The sequence below is a fragment of the Myzus persicae genome, unplaced genomic scaffold (genome assembly GCF_001856785.1).
Source record: "Myzus persicae strain clone G006 unplaced genomic scaffold, MPER_G0061.0, whole genome shotgun sequence".
In the NCBI taxonomy this organism is placed as follows: Eukaryota; Metazoa; Arthropoda; class Insecta; order Hemiptera; family Aphididae; genus Myzus; species Myzus persicae.
The window spans coordinates 93564-118909 of record NW_019104061.1 but is presented as its reverse complement, the minus strand read 5'-3'; the positions used below and the strand labels follow the sequence as shown (position 1 = coordinate 118909).

The 25346-nt window shown below is 27.1% G+C and overlaps 1 protein-coding gene across 2 annotated transcripts; it reads right to left on the bottom strand.

The window, feature by feature from the left end:
* Positions 1-1146: 1146 nt before the first annotated feature.
* Positions 1147-17546, bottom strand: LOC111038214. Of its 2 annotated transcripts, none has more exons than XM_022321224.1 (9): positions 16490-17546; positions 14684-14829; positions 3575-3716; positions 2846-3018; positions 2540-2722; positions 2226-2449; positions 1916-2160; positions 1683-1827; positions 1147-1547 (listed from the first exon to the last, which is right to left on the bottom strand). In XM_022321224.1, exons 1-9 carry the CDS (start codon positions 16890-16892, stop codon positions 1244-1246), a joined length of 1965 nt encoding a protein of 654 aa, XP_022176916.1. In that variant the 5' UTR covers positions 16893-17546; the 3' UTR covers positions 1147-1243. The 2 variants fall into 2 exon arrangements, with proteins under 2 accessions (XP_022176916.1, XP_022176915.1); XM_022321223.1 differs by having other exon boundaries at positions 14684-14898; positions 16490-17545.
* Positions 17547-25346: the final 7800 nt, after the last annotated feature.

Below are 25346 nucleotides of genomic sequence, written 5' to 3'. Positions count from 1 at the left end.
ATATTATAATTTATAAGTAATAACTAGGGCTCGGATTTTAAAGCATAATAAATAACAAAAAAAGCATAAAATTGTTTAAAAAAAGCAAAAATGAAGCATATTTATTTTTAAAAAAAGCAAAAAAAAAGCATGATAATTAATTTCATCTGATGAAACGCCACACAGTATAGTATTGATGTCCAGTAATTGTTTCCAGCCTTTGTTTTTCAAAAGAACACGATTTTGTTTACCAGAAATAGCAGTTGCAATATCTCCATGAGCTTCATTTAACTTTTACTTTACACTTTTATTTTATTTTCATAGCATAACAACAAATAAAAATTCCACAGCTTGAATAACTGAAAAAAGCAATAAAAAAGCAAAAAAAGCATTTATACTAAAAAAAGCAAAAAAAAGCAAAAATAAATTCGTTTATTTCGAATCAGATTAACGTGAAACGAATTTATGTATAAAAATTAGATTTCTATCTTAAATATATAAATAGAAGCATTTGCTTTAAAATCCGAGCCCTAGTAATAACTATGCATATGAATTATAATATTATAACACAGAGAGATATTATAGTGCCTGATTTTCTCTATCTCTGATTATTTAAATAATTAAATACCTAGAAAAATTTTAATTCAAGGAAAAATAAAATAAAATTCAAATTCAATTTTTTTAAATTGTTTTATACTTTTTTTATTATTAAATCAAAATCGATGCTATACATGTCAGATATGCATAAATCCCAATATTTAAAAAACAGTGGATTGCATAGCTGTTTTAAAAAAAATGTACAACACATAATATATAATATTTGATCATAAGTTAATTATATAAAATAAAATATATATGATATAAAAAAATGATAAAAAATCAAAATTAAGAAAAGTGCACATGCATATTTATAAATAACATTGTGCTTAATGTTTACAATTTTAGAACTTTTATTTAAGTTGTTTTTCAAACTTTACAAATAAAATGAATAAAAATAAAAAACAAATAAAAATAAATATTAAAAAATATTAAAATGAAATATAAAATAGGTTTAAATTACCAATACTAGAAATAATATTTGTAAATCTTGACTTTAATTAAAATATATGCAATTCAGATAAAATAAAAATTATATGCTATTTTTATTTTGGCACATGTTTTACAGGCATAGTACTTTATTATTATACAAATTGAGATTCATTAATGTTATTAGTTTATATAGGTTCTTAATATTACAGAATACAGATTGAAATAAATACAACTTTTAAACTGCATGTATTTGGTATAAACTGGGACTTATGTTATTACTTAAATTGTAAGTAAAAATATTAGCACCAATGAATCCACCAAAACCTTTTGTTCCTTTATAGTAAATTCCTATTCCAGAAAATGGCACTCCTGGAAATGGTGCTACTGTCTGCATGTCAATAAAAGGTAATGTTGTTTGTGCAACATCACGGTCAATAGATGAATGTGTAAACTTGAGGAATTTATTTGAAGACATATCTGGTTCAGATGCAGTACTTGATTTGGTTTGCAAATCTGAATTATTTATGTCAATTTCAGTCCTATGAGTATAAAATAATGATTATTAAATATGAGATACCACACACACACACACACATATACATATATTTATATAAACATAAAAAATAGGTTTAACATTAACACAATAAACACCGCAGTAAAAACAATTTACAAACCTTGGATTTATGGACAATTCAGTGTTTTCATTTCCGATCCAATAACTTTTTAACTCGGGTTCAATAAGTTCACCAGTCATAAAATCGAACGGAGTAATGCGGACTTCAATATTAAGGTGAGATCCAATCTTTCTAAATTTTAATCCTATAATAATTTATAAAATGTATATTAATACATAATTATGTATATTAATTAATTATTTTGACCATAGAAGAAAATTAAAACATTTCACCTGTCACAACCGTATTTTCAGGAGCAATTACATTATCAATATCCATAATGCGTGCTTCATATGTTAATGTATGATAGTCGACACCATCTTTTAATGTTTTATTCCTATATGAAAACTCAGAACCAGGTACTTCAATCCATCGTCTGGAAGATTCAATTATTGCTCCTCGAGGGCCAAGTTCACCTTCTTGTGCTTGTAAATGGAACATTTGTTTAACTTTAGTAAACCTTACACCGGTTATAACCCTAAATAAGGAACATACCAAATTAAAAATGTAAGAACAGAAATGTAATTAATAGTTGAAGCTTACATATTTTCATTAACATTAGACACTGAAGGTCTTAAACTGAAGTATCTATCAGAAGCAGAATCATTTGAATCGCAAATGCAAAAACAGTAAGAACAATGCCAAACCAAAAATGTCCACCAGCTGTCTACCGCACTTGTTGTACCTTTACATTCAACTGATGAATCACCTAAGACTTTACCTCTTTCATATGAAATGTAATCATATCGCCTACTGCTTCCAAATTTCTATAAAATGTTTTTAAAATATTTACTAACTTAAGTGTACATTAAAAAAGAAACTTTAAATACCTCAAATAGTTATTTAACTATACTTACAGATTGACAAATTCTCATGTCTGAATCAAAATACTGACAATTTAATATACGTCCATTACAAACACGCTGTTTGGCACAAAATTGATCTCTAAAACATGATTTATGTTCTGCAACTTCATAGTATGAACAATCTTTCAAGCAGCTCTGTTCTCTGTTCATATCAGCTTCATTTTCTATGTAACCCTATTGAATAAAACAAATACATCACTTATCTCCAAATGTGTATGATTTACATATTATAACAAATATGTTAATTCGCAATAATAGTAATTAATAAGCTTTTACAATAAATTGTTTCTATTATACCTGTAACAATTGTGTGACTTCTAAATAAGTTGTATCCTTTATATGTTTTGCCGGATCACATCTCCAGTATACATTACTAGCAGAAATAATTGAAGATTTTAAAGCGTCGAGTTGTTCAATGATTTTTTTCTCAAAATGTTCTGTTTGTTTTGTTCTTTCGAATGTAAAATTTCCTGCACAATAATGCATTAGAGTAACACCATATTTTTGTATTTTTTAACTAAGGGAAGAAGCAAAACAGCTGAAAAATTTAATATTAATGGTAAGGTTTTTTAAAGAGCTTTATGCCAGTATTTTTATCTTTATTCATCTCATAAAAAAATTTAAGTCTGCAATTCTAAGAAATATGGCCAACTGTTTCTTGGATGAAAATATCTTAAAAAATTAATGTAAAAAAGATTTTTAATATCTGTCCACCAAGATATTTTTATATTCTATTAGATCTTTAACACTTAAATTCTGTAGATTGTTTAATAATTCTTGTGTCACAATTATTGAATTGTTAAACAATTATCAATTTATACTTTATAATGTTAGTTTCTTTAATGTGTACATACTATACAGTATACATTATACAGTATGTTATTCATTTAGAATTAATTTAAATGACATTTTTTAGACTATGAATGTTTGTTTTTAATGTGATATGTAGAATATGCAAAATGAGTGCAGGCATGAAGTAACTTCTATCTTTCATTATAAAGCATTATGCAAAATTTATTATAATACCTTTTCCATACGTTTGCAATAACATCCATGAATATTGCATAACAGAATATCCTTTTAACTGAGTAAGATGCAATGTTGTGTACAAATTAAAAATCAGCTGTTGTAGTGATTGCTTTTGATCACAAAGTGTATCACTATTTTCCTAAAATATAAAAGTACAAAATTATATAACAACTAGTATAAGGTTTTCCAAACTTCAATGAAAATGTACGTTGACTATAATTCACATTTAATAGAGAACAATTAATAAGTCTTATCTTCCCAAAATGTGAGGCTTAAATAAAGTAGTAAACTAACATACACTATATTTTCTATTTGTAATAATAATATCCTAAAGCAATATTAATTTTAAAAATATTTTGTTTACACTATTAAGCACGTAAAAATGAGAACCTGATACAATATATTAATATGTCAAATCAGACAAGTGCTGACAACACAGTTCTTGTCCAATGCGTTTATCATAATACCATCTTAAGTCATTTGTTAGATATTTGCTTTGACGTGTGTGTGCAATATTGTAGCATCATTTTTTTTCAGAACTTTGAGTTGTACCAAAAAAATAAAATCGATTTTTTTAAAAATAACCTATTTTTTTTTGTTTTTCCCAAAACTTGTGAAAACTTATTGGACTTTTCTCTCAAAAAAGATGCTCATGTCAAAAATCTGAGAATTTTTATTACCACAATATTAATATTGATAAACATTTTTAAAAAAACACACATCATTGTAAATACAATACATTTATTGTTAAGCTCAGAATTTAATATATATATGTTATATTAATATTTTACTCATATTTTACTATGGGAATATAACTCAGATTTAAATGCTTTTTAAAAAAATGCATTTGTGACCTAAAAACTCTGAAAAAAATGGCCTGGATTTTTTCGGAAATCAAGATAAATTTGTAAATCGTTTTATTTAAATGTTGCTTTACATGTTGCTTTAGTACAATATGTATATTTTTTTTCATAATAAAACTAAAAATAGGTCAATAATCTAAAAAATGAATGGCTTAAAAATGTTTAAAAATGTACTTAAAAGTAAAAAACCACACAAATTTAAATGAAAAAAGTTTGTTAGCATAGCGTATACTTGAAACGCATTTGTATCTTGGAAAGCATAGTGTCAAGCTTTCCAGAAAAAAGATGCAAATGCATTGAAATCCGAGCCCTAATTATCAATAGTTACTGGTATCGTCGGTACGTTTCAACTAACAAAATTAGTTAAATATGCTCTATCATTGAAAGTCTTTGCACTATAATATTTAAATAGAATAGAATTATTATTATTGTAATTATTTTGATTACACATGGCTAAATACACTGGTATGATCTCAACTTAAACGAAATATCGTATAGTCAGGGCAGGCATGTTTTTATAATTACTAGGTATGTTTAATTATGACGTAAGTCTGTCCATAATTTGCAGTAGACAATATTATACTAACAAGCATACAATGCTTATAATGACGTATATAGCACAGATGCGCAGAACCAATTTGAGGACATAAACCAGTGTATTTAGCCATGGTATGAAACAATACATAAACAATTGTGTTTGTTCAATATTGTATAATGTATGCGTCGTAATATAACAATAAGTAATTTTTATCTTGTAACATAATTAATCAATACTATTTCCTTTATTCTTATACTCTTATGAATAATAAAATATTATATATAAATTTATACACAGTGGAAATCGATTACAACGACATCGACTATTACATCGGTAGTTCGGCACTGCCATACTGGTTAAGCGACTAAAATAAGTCCGTCTCGAGTATTTTTTTACAATTTTGATATTAAAGTATAAACTATATTACAATAAGGTTATACCTACCTAGTCATAATGATGAAACTTATAAAACAACTGAATTATCATTATATATAATATATTATATTATAATCATAAATTATAATTTTATCAAGCGGGTAATACATAATACGATAATACAGTCGATGTATCATATATAGACTTTTAATGAAGTTTATAGGTTACATATTTTGTGAACGTCAAAATACATGGAAAGCATTTACAATTAAATTTCTCGTTAATATTATTAGGCGCTATGTACCTGATGCATATATTAATTAATTAATTAAATTCTGGTTATTAAGCAAATAACCCTTGATTAAAATACATTTTAAGATATTAATATAACCAAAATCTTAGTTTGTTTTTAAAACAACTTACTTATATTACGTCTTATGGCATACAACGACAAATTTTCCTGTACCTTGAGAGTCGTTAAAACCGATTTCCACCGTAAATGTTGTGTATTATAAAATATAGGTAAGTTTATACTAAATTTCAATAGAATAAATAAATAATAATTATTAATTACTGTCTACTGGTCTATCTCAGCCGTATAATATTAGTCATTACACAGATGTTATTACTACACAACAATCTAGTCATAAGCTAGTCACAATTATTAGTATTTTAAATAGTCTAAACAAGTATAAAATAAAGTTGATAGATAATTTAAGTCAAACTGCAGTAATTTTTACAGCGGTATCACTTTACACCCTCAGAAATTATGTGAGTGCCGGGCAAGCGTCTCAAACAGCATTTAACTCACATTATAATAATTATAAATACCAAGGTTTAAATCCTCATATCAGTGATTCTATGAGATATCTATAGTCTATTGGTGATTAACAGTGACTTTAATGTGCAAAGGCAAAGAGCATTGGATATGAATAATTGAATATATATTATGATAAGTGCCATGCAAATGATTTAATTTGAGAGTTTAAAAAGCTATTATTAATAGGAATACATTTATTGTTAATGTCACTAGTTTGTGTAAGAGCTCATCAGAACAAAATAATTATATCATGGCGTCATACAACATTCCACGTGCATTATATAGATTTAATGTATCGATCAAAAAGTTCATTCTTTGTTTTATTTGTTGGACAAAAAGTCTTACAGAAGATTTTGAAAAAATATATAAAAGGGCTTGTATAGATCGCCCTAAAGACGTGAAACATGATTTCTTGAAAAATATACTAGAGCTTTAATTGGTTATGTGGTTGTTACGTTTAGATCGTTAATTTAAAAATTAGATTGAATTGACCTCTTATGAAAACTAAAGGTAAGATTATTGTCTAGGGCATCTCATGGGCTATTTATTATATTTTAATTTTAAAGCGAGTTATGTGTATTTTAAGATATACAAAAAAAATCTAATAAATTAATCACTAATTCTACAAAGAAATTAGTAACTGAAAACTACCTAGTTTAATGCTAGAAAAATATAGATATAACACAACGCCCCTAAGTCCGAGCACTCTGTATAGTCATATATCATATTATAACGGTTATACGGTTATGTTGTCAAAACACAACTGACTGTATACCTGTATACAATAGTAACGATTATCAATGACCAATGTATAATTTTCTCGACTAATTCAGAGGTATTAATTCATTGATACTGTTATTCACTATCATTCTAAATCAACTTCATAATTCTTCATAATTTAATTTATTTTAAATTTTATAATATTATTGTTATACATTACAATGAGCCACATACTTATTAAAAATACTTTTAAAAGTATTTCAAATAGGTATTTAAATACTTCAGTAAAAAGTATTTACTAAAAAGTATTTACTAAAAAGTATTTAAATACAAATACAAATTTAAAGTACTTTCAAGTACTCACATTTTTAAACGAAATGAATGTTCCCCATAATGTTTGTTTGAATTGTTTGTCAAGTATTTACAATTACAGTCAATAACACAATTTAATAATCGTACGTCGTCGACCTATCGACAGTCAGCCATTTTTCTGGAGGGAAAAAGTGGAAAAACTATAACTAAAAATATAGTTAAAAATAATATTTAATAAATATAGTAAAATTATTGTTATATTATTTATATCCATATTCAAGCCTGGATTAAGGGGGGCTTAAGGACATAGCCCGGATTGGATTCACAACGGATATCAAACAATAGTGGGCCCCTGGAGCCAAACAAATTTTATTTACATTGTTTTTGTACGAAAGGTTGTACAGTCGTCTGTTGAAATCATATAATCATATAACTTGACAGTTTGCACTGTCAGCCGTCTGTGCGTCGAGATAATAATCTTATAACCAGGGCTGTGATTTTAATGCATTTGCATGTTTCTTTGCTACACTTTATAAAAAAATGGATTCGGGCAAAAATTGTTTTGACTTATTTGTAGTTCAAATACCAGATTTTATTTTGCATATTTTTGCATATTTCATGGGTTAGGGCATATAAATGCATGTTTTAATAATTTTTTTGTTTAAATGCTTTTTTTTCGCAATATTTACATTTTTTCGGTCAATCTTATAGTATAAAGTATAAACAATAATTGTTATAGTTTTATCGAAATTATTCTATTTTTACCAACAGTACTCAACAAAAACAAAGGGTTTCAAATTATGTGTAATATTTCAAAAATATCAACTGGCGAAAAAAATTACGTAGATTTAGATATACCAGAAGATTTAACCAGTAGCGATATGACGTATTTCAAGTTTGCCCCAATAACTTCGTCAGACGTAGAACGCTAATTTTCTTTATATAAAACTTTGTTGGCACCAAACAGGAGGTCTTTCAAGTTCGAAAACCTTAAGAAATCATTGGTTGTTCAATGCAATAACTAGGTACTTTAAAGGTAAAATGTATAATTTTAATTATATTTAATTATATTACTTATATAATTTATATTTCTTTTATAGATCTTGTATACGACGAAGACCAAGACTAGTTAAGATCAATAACTCATATACTTATACCAAGAAGTAAAAATACTAATATTTAAACTAAAATTAATAAAAAAAACTATATACTAATGAAAAAAATTAAAATTAAAGTTTAATTTTTGTTGTTTATTTTTTTGTATATTTTAAGAATTTTTAGGGCATATTTTGTCAGATTTTAGTGCATATATGCATGCATATTTAATAGTTTTTAAGTGCATTAAATTCACAGCCCTGCTTATAACTTATAGTAGTGGGGAACAATTACGTTTTTATGTCAGTGCTTTGTTTTACAAATAGAATTATTGAAGGTATACTATGTTATAATACCAAAATTTTTTTTTATCTCTGAAATATAATTATTTGTTGATCGCCAGTAAATGCATTGTGTTTATGTGCTCCTAAAATTATCTTAATCCGGGTTTATTCATATTAAAAAAATAGACTGAAACTTTTTTAACGCACTTTATGATACGATTTAAGTTGATCAAACACTACATAAACTATTAAAATTAATTATTTCTCAAATAATTTTGGAATTGTTACTTATCTTAATTTTATCATCTTATATTTCCCCCCAAAGATAAATGTTTAAATGTTTAAAACGTCGCATCTATGACAGTCGGATAAAACTAATATTTATTGCTCCGGAACTAATTTATTAATCGATCACATTGTCAATATGGCTGGGCCCGGCTCACGATTCGCGGCTCTTTAAATTTGGTATTATAATTGGTGTAATAATCAGAGAAAATCATTAATTAAAAAATATCGGCAATGTGAATGTGGCAACGTCCGCTAAGATATATTCTATGCTCAATCGTGCTTTACCGGTGAACTTCATATTATAAGAGATATAATAGGGCACAAATGGTACTAAATATTTAATTGTGTGTATTACTTACTGTGCACATTTCGCACTAATTATATTATTCACTGTTATAATTCTTAATGTTAATTATACATATATTTAACTATTATATTTTGTAACAAATAACATTTCAAACTAATTGTGTGAGAACAAGTAGAACAACAATCAACGAGTAGCACTATAGCAAAGTGCAAAGTACAAGCCAAATAATTAATTATTAGAATAATATGTTACAAATTAAAACTTAAAATATGTTTACTGTTTAGTAACTGCTATAGATTCACTATCACATTCAATCATCCACAACAAAATAAATTTAATATTGATAATTAAGGCATAAATTGTAAGCCAAGGGGAGTGTACACATTCAAAATATTGCAATATTGTAGGTACATAAATAAATAAGACACACGTGTACTATAATTGTACAAACTTTTTACATGGATGCAAATAGTTTTTATAAATTGTATACAAAACAAGTAACTAGATATTTTTTAATAATTGTGTTTTGCTTAGATTGTAAATACATCAATAACATCCTATGCATTACTTTTTGTTAAATCAATCCCCCCCCCATATTTCAATCAAATATTGTTACGATAACTATATATGTAAACAGTTCATATCGTGTGAAACACATTGCTCGTACGCAATTGCACTGTAATCTTATATAGTTTTATATAAGCAAAATGCATGTTGAAAATATAATGGTATTGTGTAATGACTAATGAGTAAGGTATATAAAAATGTTCATTGTTTAAAATTTCCAAGAATAAAATACTCATTAGGTATAGAGTATAATGTATTTAATTTCTGAATTCCATGGTAATAAAATTAAATATCCGTCATAAATAAAATGTACCTAAATATGCATATAATGGAGCCACAAAGATCAATTTTTAAAAAGAGTGCTAAAAAGTATTTACATTTCTAAAAATAATCATTCTCTTAAAATGATGTCAGTGCGTATATTTCTAAAATAGAGTAAACAAAATAATATCTTAGCATTGACTTTTGACTATTGGAAAATGTTTTATTTGAGAACAGTGTCCATGTACAACTTTGTTTTACAATTTTGATCCTTAGCTATTGAACATTTTATAAATATTCAATACAAAATAATTTGTAAATTATCAATTTGAACATTTGGACTTTATAAAAAATCATGGCCATGTATTTTTAATATTTTACAACTTGTATTCAAACAATACATCGGGAACATTAAATTAAATGTACACGTTTTTGACCCGACAAATACAATTTTATTAACATTTATAGAAAAAAAAAAACTAAAAAAATTGAAAATGTCTGTTAACAGCTTAATTAAAAAAAAATAACAATGCAAAATTTAATATGCCAATAAGGACCTCAACATGATCCAAAATGTTTCTGAAATTGTATGGTGCGTAGAAAATGCTAATATATATTATATATATATTCTGTGAAAGTGTCATGTACCTACGGTCATTTGTTAAATCATCTGATTTTGAGTAAAAATTCCCGTTTTTTTCTTAATTTTTTGTTTGTTTTTTTCTAGAGCTTTTGAAAACTACTGGGAGTTCAAAATTTTGACCTACCAAATACATCAAATAGATTCACTTTTCCGCCAAAAAGATACTGAAGTTGAAAATCGAAGCATTATTTCGACTATTTATCGTGTACACAGACACAAATAAAAAATAAATAAATAAACACACATCATTGTAAAATCAATACATTCATCGCTCCGCTCAGAATCTAAAATTATTTTTTTGTGCAGTGTGCTCCTTTGATATATTTGGATCATGAAAAATTGATCAGAAAAATGTACAATTACTAGACGCCCATAAACTTGGTTATTACTTTTAAATTATAACGTATAGGACTTAAAAAAAAGTAATATGAAATATTCATTTTTTTTTTTATCACTATATGTATACTTAATAATTAACTAATCTAGTTACAAGAACTATAATATTCTTATAATGTTATTCTTAAAATATAAATCATGACAACATATTTATAACACGATGTAGAGAAGATCTTCTCTACTTAGTGATTTGAAGTATAAAATCATTATGTAGCGTTTTTTTTTTAGATTCTGGTAAAACTTTTTGTAAGGTTTGTTTGTTTTATAACAATATCAGAAATTAAATGGTTATCAAAATAATAATTGTTGGTAAATGGTAATTGGTATTGGAAAACAATTTTGGATAAATTATCACGAATAAGATAATATTGGTACAAACTCGAGCAGTCGTGGCCTCATAAAATAATTTTAAAACAATAAAATTAAGTTTAAAATATATAGGCAAACCTAGTAACTACGTTGTAGGGCTAGAGACTTCTAGGAGTTTGCATGTATTTTAATACCAGTATAAATAATATGGAAATTTATTTCATAGTAATACGAGTTTATTTTAAAATGTACAGTTATATATTTTGCATATTTGACCATTCTATATTATATAAGGGTACATGTTTTATTATTTAAATAAAAAAAATTAATTTTAAATAGATTTCCTGGACCTGAGTTATATTTATTATTATACTGTATGATGGTTTTATTTATACAAGATAAATATTTCGAAATTAGTGTACAGTTCCTTGCCTATCGCTCGCAGTGACTTATCTGTACACAGCACGTGTTATTCCCGATAATGATACCAGAATAACATTGTATGGTCTGGAATTTTTTATTTTCGACTAAAACTCGATGTAAGAACAAAACAAATCGGAAAAGAAAAATAATTATTTATTAATACACACATTTTTATTATAAATTACAATTTATAATCGTGCAAATATTATCTAGATATAAAAATAAAAAGGTTTTATTTAATGGATGATGATTTTTTTTAGAGCATACATGCATGCATATTTTAAAGTTTTTTAGGGCATGAAGTCCCCAGCTTTATGTTATAACATTGTAATATAGGTGGGTATATTATTACGTTAATTTAATTCATTAACTAGGGGTATTTAATATTTAAATGAAAAATATTAAGAAATTGGCGAAAGTAGCCGAGTAGGTTAGAAAATAAAATGCAATGTTATAAAATTATGGTTTTATGTATTTGATATTCGTTGTCATGTTTGAGTATATGACATATGACAATGATTTTGAGTTGTTGTTATACGTTTGTAAGACGGAGACAACACATCCGGGCGATATATCCTATTAACACGTCAACACGACACCACGTCAACACTAAATAATAATATAATATTACTATAAAAGTATAAAATATGATTATATAGGCATTTCCGTATTAGTTGTTTGGCTGTGAAAGAACATTTTAATCTACACACGTAATACAAAATAATGGCAATTCATAAGAATACTAGATTTTTGTCCATTGTTTGTAAAATAGTAAAAAATATCGACCACGCAAATCATATTTTTTAAGTGCGCATCTAGTTTTTCAATTGCCATACAAAATATGCTCAAATGCGCTTTATTATAAAACCCTGACTGGCTGACTATAATATTATAATTTGTGTAGCCATAAAAACAGTCGTCATCTAAATAAACTGAAATCGGTACGTAAATTCAATACAACCATACCATTTATATCTACAGACTAAAATAAACAGATCGATTTAAAATAAAAACTGTACACATTATTCAATTACGCCAACGTAGATTAATGATTATCAATTCCGACAGTCAGACAGCATTGAAAGAGTTCTGTTTTTATCGAGAAATATTAATTAGTAATTACAGTAACATACATTAACATACCATAAGTATCTTATGTTATAACTAAAAATTATATTGATATGTTATGCAAAATGTCACGTATAATTAGGATCTTTTGATATTTCAGTCGTCATAATATGAACCTATTATGATGGTCTGTAATGTTTAATAGGTACCTACTATATTATATATTATGATGTATAATATACTAGGGGAAATAATGTTTTAACTACAAAATAATTATATTTATTAGATATTGTTTTTACTTATATTTATTAAATTTATCATAACTAATATTTAAAGCCTTAAGCCCCTTAAGCTGTATTAAGTGTGAATCACATTGGGCAAATATACTCGTACTCATGTCTCACGGTTAGGTTAGGTTCACAGTGCATCGCTGCTGATAAATCTCAGTAACACAATGCAATCGGCCAAGTCGCCGAGTATGGAACGCTGAACTCTCGCTGCTCGCCTGCGAATGAAGTTCAAGACAATTCTACTTTTTCCGTTACTTGCTGGCTCTTATTTACTCTCTAGAGAGAGATATCGCGTTGTGTTATTGACATGACCAGAAAAATCGCTTTATCAGCTAACAACTAAAGCCCAGCGATTAGCACCAACTACTACATGTCATATTTTGTGGTGTCTAGTAACTAGTCAGTAGCAGTCATCGCAACTGACCCAGCAATCAAGTTTTATACAATAGGTAGTCATAATAATAATAATAATACATCAAGTGTAATCGGACTAGTCGCTATTCAGTATACACGCTCACGACTTGGTTCGCTGACAAGTAGCGAGTAAATTTGTAATGTAATTTAAGTTAACAAACATATCATTATGATAATAAAAGTAAATTTAAGATTTTAATTTAAAAAACTTCTGGTCAATAGGATGTGATTGTAATTTTGTTTTTGTAATTGCTAAAATTATAAACGAATATCATAAATAAGGATATCAGTGAAGGGCGATGGTAATGACTAATGACTAATTAGTAATTATGCTGTTATTAGATTTTGTTATAATCTACAAATCATAATTATATACTAATACAGTACACTGGTGTAAACAGCATTGTACATTTTTATATTATAAAATAATGAATTTCAATAAAAATTAATTATTTCACTGATAAACTTACAACTTATTTAGGTATTACAAAATAATATCTGGGTAATCATAATTCATATTTCATAGCCAATTTAAATATTGACTATAGAAATAACAATATTATTAACCAACTATTCAGTTGGATTACCTTATAACTATTCCACTAGAAAATAATTTTCATACTTCCTTTAGCAATGTACATTTTTAAAACCCACATAAATAAGGTACTACAGTCTACAAACCTACTGTATTTATTAACAATAATTTCCTAACCCAAATTACCAATTTTATATTAAAAAAATATGTATTCAATATTGTATCAAGTTTAATGTTGTTTTCTAATCCATTTACAAAGGTTATAAATATTTTTTTTTTCAAAATAATTCTATAAAAATAAAGTAGGTATACTATAAATGTCTATAAATCACACAATGGTAATAAATAAGAATTATAGATAAATTATGTATAAGTAGGCTGTAGCACCAAAGTTTTGAAAATGTGGTTGGACAATTTCAGAACTTTGTGGCCTCTATATTTTATAAGGGTAGCTAACTGCCTAATACATATTTAGGTACTCATAATCATAATACATGTGCTCATAATAAAGTTAACATGGACTTGAGTGCCTCTACAGGTAGGTACAATTAAAACTAATGTTGTTAAAAATTAATTAACAAAATGAATCATTACTTACCATAGTGTGTCTTAAAATATTGAAAATACCGCCATGTGTATGAAATTTGAATCCTTCCCATTCCGGAACAATGAAAGAGTGAATTTTTGCCAACTGCTTATGAGGAGATCCAGCAGAATATGTCAACATTGCATCAGCAAATTTCTCTAATGTATAAGATGTATATGCAGGATTTACATTTTTTTTGTTCTTATCTTTTTCTTCATATTTATACTCTAAATAAACATAATATAAAAACACAGTAAACTGTAGAGGGCTTAACCTGAATTTCATTTTTAAATGTACCTAATAAATTGTTTTTAAATTTAGTATTAAAAAAATTAATGAGAAGTGTATCTACATATCAAGTTATAGATAAACAGGATAAAACAACACTTATTTAAGTCTCATACAAGCAATAGGTACCTTGTTATTGTAGTAAGTTATTTAGAAATAATAATTTATCAGAACCCATAAACGTTTTGTGGATTGTATTATAGTTGATACTTAATACTAAGAGTACTTTTCAATATTCTTCTCTTTTATTTTGTTTTTTTAATTATTATTTATTTATTTTGTGGTTGCCATAGCAATTATAAAACATGGGAAAACAATAAATATTTATAAAGCTTAGTACAATAGTATAGTACAATAAACTACCCAATAGAGGATAGTATTATGATTTGCATATATTTTATATGCATCAATACAAAACATACAAATCTTTACAAAATTATTGAAATCCAATAAATTAGATCTGAAGTAATATTTAAACAATTTGAATTACCATTTACCTACCTGATAATAATTGTTTGTATTATTTTAAAGTTTACAATTTCAAGGCAATATTACAGTTATACGGTTATACCTATAAAGCAGTATCACAAATTGTATTTTGTATACCTAGGTTTCATATGAATTTATCAATAGAAAAATATTATATACCTATATACAAGCTAATGTTTTAAACATGCTCTCTCCGGTTTTGTGTTTAAATTATGAATAATATATTTAAACTGTGATTTTTAGAATTTTTTTATGTAATTAAAGATATTTTCAAACTTTCAGATTTTTCACAACATATAGAGGATCTTGTGGCAATATCAATGTTGATTTTTCTAATGAGAACCTGGGTACATGCAAATCATAAATCAGATGATTTTTCTGAAAATATTGATATATCGTAATTGAAATTAAGTTTTTGAGTTATTTTTCTTTAAATAATTAGGATAATAGTCCATTAAAAAAAATTGTAAATGGATACAAGCTCAATAATTATAAAGTATGGAATTCCTATAGACTAAATTATCCTTAGTATTTGGGTAATATAACTCAGAAACTTTTCATTAAAATGTCTATAATAAGACGTTAAAGTTTCCAGAAACATTGTATGATGACTGATTCAAAATTTACACTAAAAGATGTAGGTTCTCTTTTGAAAAATCAAAATGAATATTGCCACAAAATAATCATAATAATCCTTATGAAAAATCTAAGTATTTGAAAATATTAGAATTTTTAATAATTTAAACATAAAAATGAGGTGAGTATGTGTAAAAACTTACCTTGTACATAATTTTGATTTAAAAATAATGATCAATATTATTACTGAACATAAACTGTCAAGACCATATTAATTAAGCCGGAAAGGAACTAAAACCAATAAAATACTTTTTAACTTAAAGGGGTTATAAAAAAAAAATAACCTACATCTCCCATTACTGTTGTGCTTTTATATTATGTAAGAACAATTAAATTTGTATCCAGAAATATTATGATCAGAACTCTTATCTCATGCAATAATATAGGTAAATAAGTAATACACACCTTCCATAGTACTAAAATCATTTTCGATTGATCTAACAGACTCCAAAAGTTCATTAATTTGCATTCCGTTCAAAACAGCATCAGACATAGATTGCAACCTTTTAAGACTAACCAACATCATAGTCCTGATGTCGTTTGTTTCCTTTTGGGTCATTTGCACGAGGTGAGTGATATGTCCAAAGTAAGATAAAATCTTACGTTCTTTTTTTTTTGTGAACCAAACGAGTGGAGTATTTTCACTGCCCAAACGTTCTTCCACCTTATCAGCAACCTCCCATGACTTGCTGACGAAATCAAACACTTTGGTAGTCAACTCGAAGACATCATCAACTTCATCAAACGACACACCACTGCTAGTCGGAATCAATAACACCGCACACACCAACAGGTATTTGAAATCCATGACAATATTTTCCAGACAATGATGCAGTAAATTTAATACATTTGATAGCAATAGAGCACGCGCGTGACTGAACACTCAAGACTCAACAGTCAATACATTCAAGGAACAAAGAAGAGTTAGTACTTAGTAATAATTATTATATTTCCCGAATCGGCAAAAATACGACTGATAAAAATTTTGATTTTATTATTTATATGTATTCTTTTTACGACGGTCAAACAAACGTCTTTGTCAGGAATAATTTACGACGAAATGAATAACCATCGACAGTACACAATCAACATAATACGCGCGTACAAGGTCGCAGGGAGGGGAAGCAAAAAAAAAAAAATGAATAATAGGTACGGACTAATTTTTTTTCAAAGGAGACACACACGTCGCTCCGCTCCACATATATATAAGTAATGACACATCACACATGCGTCATGCACATATTATCTTAAACGACACTACAACTGACGAGTGACGACTGCACAGTGCACAACAGTCAACAGCCGCAGCGAAAACAAACTACTATAGTCTATAACAGCAACTTACTTTTGTAACTGCTGACTATTGACTATTGTAATTGTCTAATACTCTTATATTGTCTATATAGGCAGATGTAGCTACAAACTTGAAACTACTAATATTAGCTGGTATAAGTCTACCACAATATGCGTAGATAAATTATTGATATTATATTTACTGTTTAATAATAATATTATCAGTCTTGCGTGTTATCACACGTCAAAACTCTATTATTATTGTTATCATTATAATAGGCAGTTTACCAAAAAGTCCGAGGTAAGAAACTAAGACCACAGACTTGAGATTTCCATGGGCGGATAGGCCCATCGGGAGATTGGAATTTTCCCGGTAGACCCCCATCAATATTATACTCAGAGGCCCCAATCCCAAAAAATACAAAAGAAACAATAATAACATGAAAGTAAATTTTATAATACTGGCTGGCCCTAGAGTATTACTGCGTATTTGTAATATTTGTAAAGGTACTCCATTAGGGCTTAGGCCCTAGGGGCCTTAATATAAACTCTTTGATACCCGTATAAATACATACCTATGTATTTTGTTGTACCTATGTACTATCGTGCTAAAACTAATTAATGTATAAAATGTAAATATAAACAAATATAATCGATGTTCGAGTAATGAAAATAAACAACCATAATAATAATTAATTTTTCGAATAGTGAGAGCTAAGTATGACGTATCTACTATCTACGTTTATATACATATCTCTGTATCGTAATAAATTCGATTTGTTCTATTTTTAAGCAATGCGTATTAATATGAATGTCTGAAATATCATTTTCTCTTACATCAACAAATAAACAGTAAGTACAATAATATCATTTACCTGTTATTATTTCTCACTCTATGTCCTATTTTCCTATTTAACATTTTATCAAGTGTTATTATTTTTATTTTACTTTTCTTATTGGCTATTGTAACAGTAGCTTTTTGCTAATTGTGTTTTAATTTATTAAATAATATATTATATGATAATTATTAATTATGTCTAAACGAAATTTCAAAAGTGGGGCTTCAAAAAGAAAAAGAATGGATCCAGATTTGTTAAGCAAATGTGCCAACGATAAAACTCAAAAGAAGTTAAATTTTTTTATATACAATATCTAGGCGCTAGGTTTATGTGGCCTAATAAATATATCCCGGTAAAAACAAGTACCTATCCACCAAAATCTCAGATTTCTATACTATATAGAAATCTGTGGGTGAAAATGTCTGTGGATAAAAAGTCCATGGCGAAAAGTCCGGCACATATTATAATTAGGTAAAAAGAAAAATATGACGTGGTGCACCATGCACCATGTACAACCAATGTTCCAATTACCGAGTGGCTAGTACTAAATATTAATAATAGCATTTAAATTATGTACATGCATTTACTAGATTTTACCTGATAAAACAATATAGTCTTGTAGGTATCAATATCGGCAATATCACAACTTATTAGTCATAACTTTATAACTGAGTATAAGTATAACTATTTTTGTTGAATTTTGAACACTGCTTAACTTTTGAGAGCATGAAATAATCAAATACTATTGCTTTTATCTTAATTATCTTGTACCTATCTAATATCCATATGATATGTGCAATCTATAGGTACTAGGTAGTAGTAGGTAACTGAATAATAAAATTGTCATTGTTGTCAATACTCAATACTCTGTATAGTGTATACTGTATAGTTCAAAATGTTGTTACCTACCTATAGTTGATTAGTGCTTGTAGTTTGTTTAATGTTGAACAAATCTGTTTATATTATTAATCTATCTTGTTGATTATCTTTACAAATCGAAATTTCTTTTGTCGCATATAGACATGTAATTGTCGAGCTATAAGTCTTAAACTGAAAACAGTAAAAACTAATACAAATAAATAAAAATAAAAATGTTGAACAAAAAATGGCAGAAATCTCAAAAGTAAACGAAAAGGCACCAAAATAGTTTTTGATGGTTATTCATACCCAAAAAACGTTGGCAAAAACAAAAGTTTGAAAATGTAGTATGAAAATACAGTATTTGCCGGGGAATAGGGTCTTCATTGTTGGAGTTAACAAATCATGTAGTTCAAATTGCTAACTATAGTGGGGAAAAAAAAATACAATTGTAGAAAACTGTAAAAAGAAATTAAATCACGATCGCCAAAAATGTATTAAAATCCCTGCAGTCAGATATTTGAGGAAGCTGTAAAACTGTATTGTATATGTACCATACTCCATTTTTTTAACTAAAATAAATTTGTCATTATATACATTAGAACAAGGCCTGGATACATTTTTTTTTCAAACAAATTATTTATAAAAGACAGTAAAGTACACTGAGAAATTATTATTTATTTTGTATTGTTATTATTGTTTGTATATCGCAGAACTGACAGGGATACCTAGTAGTTAACGCAACCTGCATTAATTTATAATTTATTATATTAATTTTATTTTATTATATAAGTTAGGAAATTCTTCTTTATTTATAATTTTTTAATGTTATCTGCACTGCTTTTAAAAAATGTTTTCCTACAACCATTTCTGCTTTTAATCAATCCTTGTTACCTACTATTTCAGAAGTTATTACATTATCCTGAAATCAAAAAACCTAACCCCATATTACAATATATTTTAAAACAATTATTGATGTCATATTTTCTTAGTATTTTTTTTTCACGGAATTTCGTTTTTATTCGAATATTATTATTTTTTTAGATTTTGAACCAAGGGATAAATGTACTTATTGATTTTATAATAGTGTGTATTTAAAAAAAAAAATTTATTTGTGTTTGTCGAAATAATTCTTTGATTTTTAAGACTTCAGTACCTATCTTTACCAATGGAAAAGTGAATCTAGTTGAAGAAGAGTAGAATCCTTTATAAGGATTTAATAGTAAGTTTTCGTGTTAATTACAAACACCTTAAGTAACCTAACCTATACAACACAAATGTTTAAACCGAGTTTAGTTCCACTAATTATATTTTTCTTCTTCTTAAAACAAATGTTAAGTTAATACTAGTTTTAGTGACGAACCGTTAATGTTGGTTCTATATAGTAAAAGAAGACCAAATATTTTACTGTCCAGTGTAATAGAATATCTACTAATACTACTAAAACTAATTAAGTTTTTAAAGTGTAGGTATTTTAAATATAGAATATATTATTGATCACTGCACATATAAAGTATAACATGTGTTGTTTTTGTTGCATATAATTGATGTGCAGCCACTGATTAATTAATTTATAATTTATTATAATTTATCCTTTTTGGGTACTAGGTAAGTACACCAAAATTATCTATAAAGCCTATGGCCTTTAGTTTGATCAATTAGTAGGTATTTACTGCAGACCACAGTTCCCAAATCGTTTAAAAAGTAAATGTATACTCCTGTATGGTTGTTTCTCTATAGCGTCTTTAAAATTATAAAATTATACTTTTTACAGCACCTTAATGACATTTAAAAGTAAATTTCTTTACAATCCATACAGTATTTTCAATAACTCTACATGTAGATATTCAGGTATTCGTCAAGTAAATTTTAATTTATCCAATTGAATGGATAAGGGCCTGCTCCTATGTTAGGTTTTAACTAAATTATTCTAAATTTTGATAAACTGTGTTTTATTCACATTTTTATTCCTACCCGAAAAAATGCTTGTTACATTTTGTTTAGGCTAACTATAACATCATTAATTTATATGCCATATTTATATTGTAATTGTTGAGCCATAATAATTGATGACTGAAGGCTGATAAAAAAAAATTTTTTAATAGTTTAGTTTTAATTTTTCGACATTATCATTGTATTTATTAAACTTATTGTATTAATAACTTCCTATTATTTTAATATTATCGATTCGATAATGTTGTACAATAAATAAACTTAATCTTTAATAAGATTTTGAATAAAAAAATTAAAAATTAAATTCAAATGTTTATAAAAAAACATATTTGTAAATTCGTTGATTACTATTGGTAAATAGGGAAAGAAAATAGAACAAGCCAACGGCACGCAGTGTTCCCAAGCGGTCACCCATCCAAGTTCTAACTACGCCCGATGTTGCTTAACTTCAGTGATCGGACGAGAACTGGTGTATTCAACGTGGTATGGTCGTTGGCAAGAACTAGGTACTGATCTAAGTGTAATAATGTTCTTAGTAATAATAATGGCTTAGTATATCCAATGAAGTTAAATAGGTACCTAGTACCTACCTATATTATTTTGAACTGTTAATAATATGCAAATATGTTATAAATGTTATTATCGATATTTGATGCGATATAGTATATTTTAAGTAATAACTGTCACCTACGGCCAGTGCTGGATAGGCATGGCGTTATCGGTTCACCGAGTTTAGAATTCCGAATTTCTAATTTGATTACGACTACAGCTACTGTACCTACGTTTTGACATTGGTTTTGTATTTTAAATTAATGGATTTAATAATAAATTCCAAATTTAATAAAATTATAACTTAACACTCATAACCAGAGAAACCAGCCCATATTTTGAGCTGTTCACCGAGGCTTCTCGGTAGCTCGCCAGCCCAATCCGAGCCTGCCTATGTTCAAGTCACTTGAGTTCTAATCCTAAATGGTAGAATATTAAAACAAGTACTTGTACTTATAACATTAATCACTAATCAGTGTTGTAAAGTATTTGAGTATTAGCTATCAAATAATTTTTCAAGTAGGTACCTACCTATTAAATACTAGGTAAGTATATTTATTACTTAATAGTAGGGCCCGGATTTAAATGCACTCAAAACCATACAGATATGCTCTAAAAAATAGCCAAAAATGCCCTTAAAAAATACATTTTACCACAAAAATGACCTTAAAAAAACAATTTACCACAAAAATGTCATATATTTTTTTTTGTACAAATTGTAATTTATAAATGAGACATAATAATTATGTTTACATAATTATTTAATTTAAAAAAAAAACTGAAAATTTGAAATATTGACTGATATGATGTTGACACGCATGTTTTAGCCGTTTTAGGGGAAATATTATTCATTCTAAACATACCAAAATATATATTAAAATTTATGTAAAATTAACATTCTAAGTAAGTCTTTTGTACTTTTTAATTTTGAGCAATGCATTGAACAATAATATAATGTTTAATATTTTTAAACACCAATGACCTTCTATTGACCAAAAGAATATTTTTGTAGTTTTTTTTTTAGTTTTATATCTATTTTGAACAAATATGCATTAAAACCCAACAAAATGACCCAATAATGCTAAAAATGCTCTAAAAAAGAAAAAACTTCGAAATATGCAAAAAAATTCAAAATAAAATTTGTAGCTTTCAAACCCTCGTTACATGGAACGAATTATGTACTTAGAAAGCATTGTATATGATCAACCAAAAAAATATGCACTTTGCATTGAAATCCGGGCCCTACTTATTAGTTATTACTTATTACTATTTACCATAATATATTCTATCAACAAAACAACTAAGTGATTGTGCCCTCCTAAACCAGACACCTTTTTAGTTGTATGTGATCAAAGCCCCCGCTCACATTGATGCTAAAAATGTTAGCCCCCAAAAATAATATTTTTCCTATACTTTCAATTTTAAATAGACATCTAGCACATAAGTCCTACATTATAACTATACCTATAGATATTTGGAGTTGTTATAGAGGAAACGATCACAACCAAAATTGTATCTTTGAACATAACATGTCAGCATGTCACTGATACTTGCTAGTGTTATGTGGTAACAATTAAATTGTTTTCTACTGCTGTTGGTGCAGGTATGGTGTGTAATTGTGTATCCGTAGTGATAGATTTATAGTATATAATATAGTTTAGTATGTTCCACACCATTATACTAGTATAGTAGTTTAAGTATGACTGATGCACTATATGTGTACTATATGTGTAGTGAGGGCCGAGGGTGGCTTGTGTTTAACCCCCATCCTCCTTAACATGTATTCTTTTTATATACAAAAACTCTAAAAATACAGCTTAATTTATACTTAACCCCCTCCCCCAAAAAAATTTTTTTTTAAAAAAACATTACTTCTTACTGCAAATAATTGAAATTTTCTATTTTTATTGTTTTTTTTTTCTATAAATATCAAAAAGAAATATATAGCTCAGAAAATAAGCTTAACATTTAATACAAGGTTTCTCATAAGTTGGTATTACTTGAATTAAAATACAAAGTTGAACAAAACACAATTTATTATGTGTTTGAAGTTCAAAATTCAACAAAATCACAAAAATTATTTTGTAGTTATAAACATTAAACATGTTCAATTTCTAAAGCTGAGGTCCTAAGGCTAGAACATTTAATACCAGGTTCTTCATAAGAAATTTATACCGAAACACAAAAATTAATAAATGTCCCTACTCACACATTTTTTTAAAATATACATTATAGGTATCATTATTTGCGAGTACCTACTTGTAATTTTTATGTACCTATAATAAAAATGTATCTAATTTAATTTCACAAATATACATAAATAAATACAACAATATGAGGCACCGGTCCAATGTGCGACCTACATAAAGATATTATACCTATATTACATCTATATTTATACCTATACTACATTTTTAATAGTTATTAAAGTTATTAATTCATTTATGATTTATCCTTAAAATTTATCTTCCTTGTCTGAAAAGAATTCATCGTAATTTATGTATAATTTATGTCATAAAAGCATCTTTCATGTCTGATAAAAATTTGTCAAATATAGTTTGCTTGTTTGGGTGAAGAGATCTCCACCACTCCTCTACAAGTTGTCTAGGTAATAATGGAGAGGCCCCGTTTACTCTTATTAGTTATTTCATATCGCTTTTTCAGTAGTTTTCACAAACATTCTATGGTTTGGGTATTGGCATTTGTATTAGATCAATAAACCATTTTTGATGATTCACAGTATTATGTATGTACTCTTCATGGGGTACACATACCCCACCCACTATGGATTATACTTCCTACTTCTACTTCGTTTTCAGTTATAGAATGTAATGTTGCTTTGTCACGTCTTTCTACGATGAATAAACGTTGTTCCAAAATATAAATTTTTTTGCAACAAAGTTCAAAAACCCACAGACCAGATACACGTGTTCTGTAATTTTTTGACCCACTGTATTATTATCTTCTTCCGTATCATCACTATCATTTTCAGTTACTTCATTTGGTCTAATATTACTACATCAAAGACGACCATGGTTGTATTTGTGTTTTCCTTTGAATAATGAATATACACATTAGCTGTAGGTCGCACATTCGCCTGGCAAAGGTAAGGACAGGTCAATCATCAGTCGTGGGTCACACATTGAACCGGTCTTCAATATGAATTTAAAATGATGATGTCTTTAAAAAACAAAGCTTGTGGATGAGTTTTAAAATTAAATATACACCAATTTTTAACTAAACTTGTTAAAATTAAAGAATACCTAAACAATGTATGAATACAATTAAAACATAAAAATGTCTATGAATAATATGTGCAACCTAAAAATATAAACACAAATATTTATGGTATCCTATAAAAACCAATGACATAAAATTACAATAGAAGTTGAAATTTTGTACTAATATAGTTTTTGTAACTATAAAAGTTATAAAAATATTACTGATATTGATACCCAATTGATTATACACTACAATGCTAATATTAAATTGATCTTTTTTAAAACTGTGTGATAAGCTCACTCAATTTTTTTTTCTATAAATGTCAACAAAAAATTCCACTTAAGCTTGAAAATGTAATGCAAGGGTTGCTCGTAAATAAAAAATCTTATAATATGCCCCACAATTTTAAAAACAAAATGTGTAGAACATCATAATTTGGTAACTTTTTGTTGTAGTTAAGAGAATTTTAATTTTAACTTTACTTGTATCATTTACTTAGTTAGGCCTCCCTAGGTTTTGATGGTAGTTGATTTATTAGTTGTTAATTG